General features: G+C 41.3%; 1 protein-coding gene across 1 annotated transcript in view; it reads left to right on the top strand.

Annotated features, from left to right (window-relative positions):
- Window positions 1-5,000, top strand: part of LOC138003796 (adenosine deaminase-like) — a 23,062-nt gene that overhangs the window by 12,417 nt on the left and 5,645 nt on the right. The window contains exons 6-7 of the mRNA XM_068850036.1: window positions 2,339-2,410; window positions 3,687-3,788. Coding sequence (XP_068706137.1) covers window positions 2,339-2,410; window positions 3,687-3,788 — 174 coding nt within the window. The remainder of the gene's footprint in view (window positions 1-2,338; window positions 2,411-3,686; window positions 3,789-5,000) is intronic.

Genomic DNA, 5,000 nt, shown 5'->3' with positions numbered 1-5,000 from the left:
TTTCTAGTACACTTCTAGTCCAGTTCATGAAAATTTGATTTATGGAATGGTCCTGCACATTCAAAATTCGGAGCAACTTGGATCGATTGCTTCACGATACCAATAAGAATATTCCAACTTGCATTTGGCAATGGACTCCTCGTAGTCGTCTTTGTCGTTTCCGCCTAAGATCTCGAAAGCCTTGTCCTGAAAAGTGACGCAAACATAGAGTATGTGGGTTGTTTTTGTGCTTGCCTCTCTTAGGAGCACCAGGCTTTAATAGGCAGTTTATTGGTATCCGTCGTTCCTGGGTTTAAGGCCCGCTCGTACCAGTAGCTGGAAAAATAGGGTTTACTTCGCAACATAGTAATAAACAAAATTAAATAAAATACTCGATTCTGATTGGCTGAGAGCATTGCTGTTTTTTGTAATCACAGTGCAAAAGAGGGTTAATTCAGTGAAATTTATTCACAGAATTCTCGCTTTTGATTGGCTAATAAACATCTTATTAATAAGTAATCACATGATTTTTCTGGTGCAATTTGGAATGAAGAAGCACTCTGGCAAGAGCTCCTCTTTGCAAAAAATTACTCTTGTTTATTTATTCGAAATTGCACTTGAGATCATGTGATTACCTCTACTAATCCTTTTCTTAAAGGGGCTATGTCACATTATTTTAGTGTGTTTAGGGGGGAATCTTATGTTAATCACAAGTTTAAAGGGGCACTGTCACCGTCGTGCATGGCCAGGTTTTTTTTTTTCTCGAAAGTTGAAGACATCAAGCCATGTTTTCAAGTTTGGAAAGGTGAAGACAATATGGAAGCTGCTGTCGCATGCAGAATTTTGAACGCCTAGCACATAAATAGTGATTCAATCTTCTCAAGATAGCAAAGCAGAGCAGTCAAAACACCAATACAACGTCTGCAATGAAGAGAAACTTTTTAAGTCGTGAATTCATGAGAAATTCGACGTATGGTGTAAACCGTTTCATTGTTTAATAACAAAGATCGCTCAAATGTCAGAGACCATCACATCATCGTTTGTTAATAAACGTTTACTATCTTCGCTCTAAGAAGCTTGGAGAGAGAGAACGCAAGGCCCCATTTCCCTCAGAGAGAAAAGGACAAGATGATGATGATGATCTTCGCTCTAAAATGTGTATTTGAATATTCTGAAGGAAAACCTGCATTTATATGAGTGGAACTGCACTGGTTGTGTTGCTATGGTCCCGTGAGCCGCGAGAGAGCCACGAAGCGAATCGACGAGGAGAGAAAAACCTCCGTTTACCTTGGACTTGAATGCCACTTTCACACAGACACCAGCTGTCAAAGGCGTCAAATTGATAATTACATGTACAAAAGGGACCAATGGCTTAGAAATCACACATCCCCTCGGTATTGCCAATCAAACGAACCAATCATATTGATTTGCGTATTTGTAAAAAAAAAAAAAAACAACAACCAATCCAAGCCTGAGGGTCAGATCCTGACCCTGGCGTCTGCGTGAAAGTGAGATTCAAGTCCAAGGTAACCAGAGGTTTTTCTCTTCTCGCTGCTTCGCAACGCGTCTTCGCCGCGTCGTGACTCTCCCAAGGCTCGTGAAAAACCTCTGGGATTAGGATATGATTGTTGCACCAATTATAAAACCGGAAGCGGTGAGTAAAACACGGCTGACAGTCTTCGGCCGACAGTGTTTCCGGTCACACTTCACTGGATTCAGATGACACTGAACAAACATGGCCTGAAATTTGTGTTCGCTTTTATTATTGCATTCCAAATCATCGATATTAGATAAATATGAATTATATTGCTTTTCGGAAACCGTATTAGATCTGGACTTAAAAGAAAAAACAAAAATTTAAAGTCTGTTAAAATTTCTGGGTATCTGAAATACGGCGCATGTCGTCGCGTGACAGTGCCCCTTTAAAACTCGAAAATTGTAATGTGGAATTCCTTTACTGATAAAATTATCATTACATCACAAACAAGATGATTCTGAACAAAAACGACCTATCTACTAGCGATTTGCCATAAACTTGAGAAATTACCCAAAATCAATTCGTTTCAGTCTTGTCCATTTGTGTTCATCCATGCCTCTCTTTCCTTTTGCTGTATTTCCCTTACGTTGTTCAACAGTTTTAAGTGTTTCGTTCTACGTTTTGGGCATTTTGGTTGTCATAAAAGTACATCATTTTGCGTGACATAGCCCCTTTAAGATAAACGGCATTTCCTTGTTTCAGTCCTAATTTGATTTTCCCCTCCTACAATACCGCCCAGTGTTAAGTGAACGTTTTTGTTTTCGATTATGCGGGCCTCACAGACTGATCCAGTCACTTGAATGATAGGTTTGTTTTCCATAGGAGGCAAGAAAGCTGAACATTCACAGAACGGTTCATGCTGGAGAAGCTGCTCCGGCGGCTAGTGTGAAGGAGGTACCCTTTTTAATTTACCCTCAATGAGTTTAGTTAAAGTTTAAGGGTAGATAATTCTCTCATCTTCTACAACTAGCCTCCGCAGTAAGAGAGAGTATATAATCAGGAACTCATTAAGAGGAGCCTCTATCTCCCATACTTGCAGTTGGCTTAGGAGTCAACCCGAGTACATATATTTATAGAACGCCTCTCTTGGGTGATTCAGCGCGCCCACTGTTGTAAAACAGAGCCATCTCAGGGGAAATATAGAACGCCTCCCTTGGGAGATTCAGCACGCCCACTGTTTTAAAAGCCAATCAAAACAGAGCTATCTCGGCTTCAAGGAAAATATGCTACTTTTCGCGCGAAAAACTTGTTCCTAAAAATGAATTTACTCGGGAAAGGGTTGACTCAAGGAACTAGTGGAGATAGAGCTTCCCCTTGATGAGCTCCCGGTGAGATAGTCTACGCCGGCGATTTCACCACAAACAGTTTGCCTGTGGGTTTGTCACTTGAGGTCAAAACCAGGGCGTTAAAGTGCCCTTGTGATAAAATAAATCACTTTCTTTTTTTCTTCTGATTTTGAAAGTGTGTTTGCTTACTAACTGACTGGCAAAATTTTAAGCTTTGACTTTTATCCAAAACGTGTAAGTCCGCGCACCGGTGGCTCAGTTGGTTGAGCACCGGGCTGTTACGCGGGAGGTCGTGAGTTCAACTCCGGCCGGACCAACACTCAGGGTCTTAAAATAACTGAGGAGAAAGTGCTGCCTTTGTAATTACTCCAGCAAACGGTTAGACTCTCTAGTCTTCTCGGATAAGGACGATAATCCGGAGGTCCCGTCTCACAACCCTTCGATGTTCATAATCCTGTGGGACGTAAAAGAACCCGCACACTTGTCGCAAAGAGTAGGGCATGTAGTTCCCGGTGTTGTGGTCTGTCTTCTGTGGTCTATCATGGTTGGGAGGGTAAATGCTCGGAGATATTAGCTACACCAAGCTACTCTAAAATCCGAGGGTAAATAAAGATGTATGTATGTATGTCCGCCATTACTCACGTTCAAAACTGACCGATTGGACCTCAGAGGGTTGGATCCAGTGATCCAATCAGTGTTTGTTTTAGCTGTACTTTCTTGATTAGAACTGACTTGGTTGCGAGGGAAGGTCAGTTTAAAGAATCTTTTGGGACTTGGGAGGGGTAGGTGGATAATTTGTATGGAAGGGTGGAGGGGGGTTTGGGAGTGGTTATATAGAGAGTTCAAAACTCACACCAACTGTACATTTACCATTCATTTCCAAGGCATTAGATGTTCTTCATGCTGAACGAATAGGTCATGGATACCGTGTAATACAAGACGAAGCCCTTTACAAAAGGATCATCGATGAGAAAATTCACTTGGAAGTATGTAGATCGTTGCGACAAAATATCTGCTCCGTCGAGTTTGTGCACATTTTCTCTCTGAATATGTTGCGAACACATTTAAGCGCTTTATTACTCAATAATAGTGACCTTGGAAGACTCGACAGTCGTGCTTTTGGAAAAGGCATTGAAATTTCAATAGAGAAAAAGTAGTCCTCCATACGGGAAGCAATTAGGATGTTTAAAGGGAAGGTCCTTTTTTTTCTTATTTTTGGCACTTGCAGTTGTCTCCATAAAAAATCTCGGACAAAAAAATAGAATCTAAGGGTTCCAGAACTTAGCATACTCGAATTGAAATGTTTATGTTTATTCTTGCATAGCCTCGTACAATAGAGCTGCAAGACTTTTTGAGACAGCACTTTTTTCCGGGCTAATTATGCGGGAGAGACATAGGACATAAAACACTGGGAACTCCGAAAAGCCCTACTCTTTTCATTCATTCATTTATTCGTTCGTTCATTCATTCATTCATTCATTCATTCTTATTGTGCACTAGTTTACACAATACAGAAAAAGAAAAGAAAATTACTTGGAAGTATTACATATAATGGATTAGCGCGAAATGTGCGTAGCGTCCGAAGTAGGTAACTTCCTGGGTGTTGGCCCAACCGCGTCCTTCAGCAACGCCCCGCACGGCAATCTGATGCTCGACTCAATCAACAGAGACGATTGATCGATGATTATCTTAAACAATGTCGGGGAGACAGCGTTAACCAATGGCCACATCTTGCTTACTTGCAGTCGTTTTTTTCTTGCCTTGGGAGTCAAGTGCCGAAGCGTCTTTCAAAATGTCCGTGCACTCATTTGGCCTTTTCCGAATCTCAAACTGGCGACCACTGGCATTTTTCGCTTGTGATAACTAACTACTATCAGTGGGCCTGGAAACCTCTCATACGTCAGAAACTAAGCGTAACTACATGTCAAAATTCGACTGAAAGCTTCAAATTATAGGTTCCCCCTCCCCTCCAATCAATGTTGAAATAGAGAAGAACATGTCTGTTCACTGTTGGGTAGGAAGGGGGGGATGAGGCAATTATTCAAACTCAGTAAGAAAACCAACTTCACAGGGTGTGTCCCCAGACTTTTGCCACTGATTTTATATCTATTTTTCATAAAAATAAAAGCTAATTTTCGTCCTCACGTCGTACTTGGAATTCGGAAATGGCCTGTGGACGATGAAATAACGCTGTTAAT

This window comes from Montipora foliosa, chromosome 5 (assembly GCF_036669935.1).
Source record: "Montipora foliosa isolate CH-2021 chromosome 5, ASM3666993v2, whole genome shotgun sequence".
Classification (NCBI taxonomy): Eukaryota; Metazoa; Cnidaria; class Anthozoa; order Scleractinia; family Acroporidae; genus Montipora; species Montipora foliosa.
The sequence above is the reverse complement of the archived record's forward strand: the minus strand, read 5'-3'. Positions and strand labels throughout refer to the sequence as shown.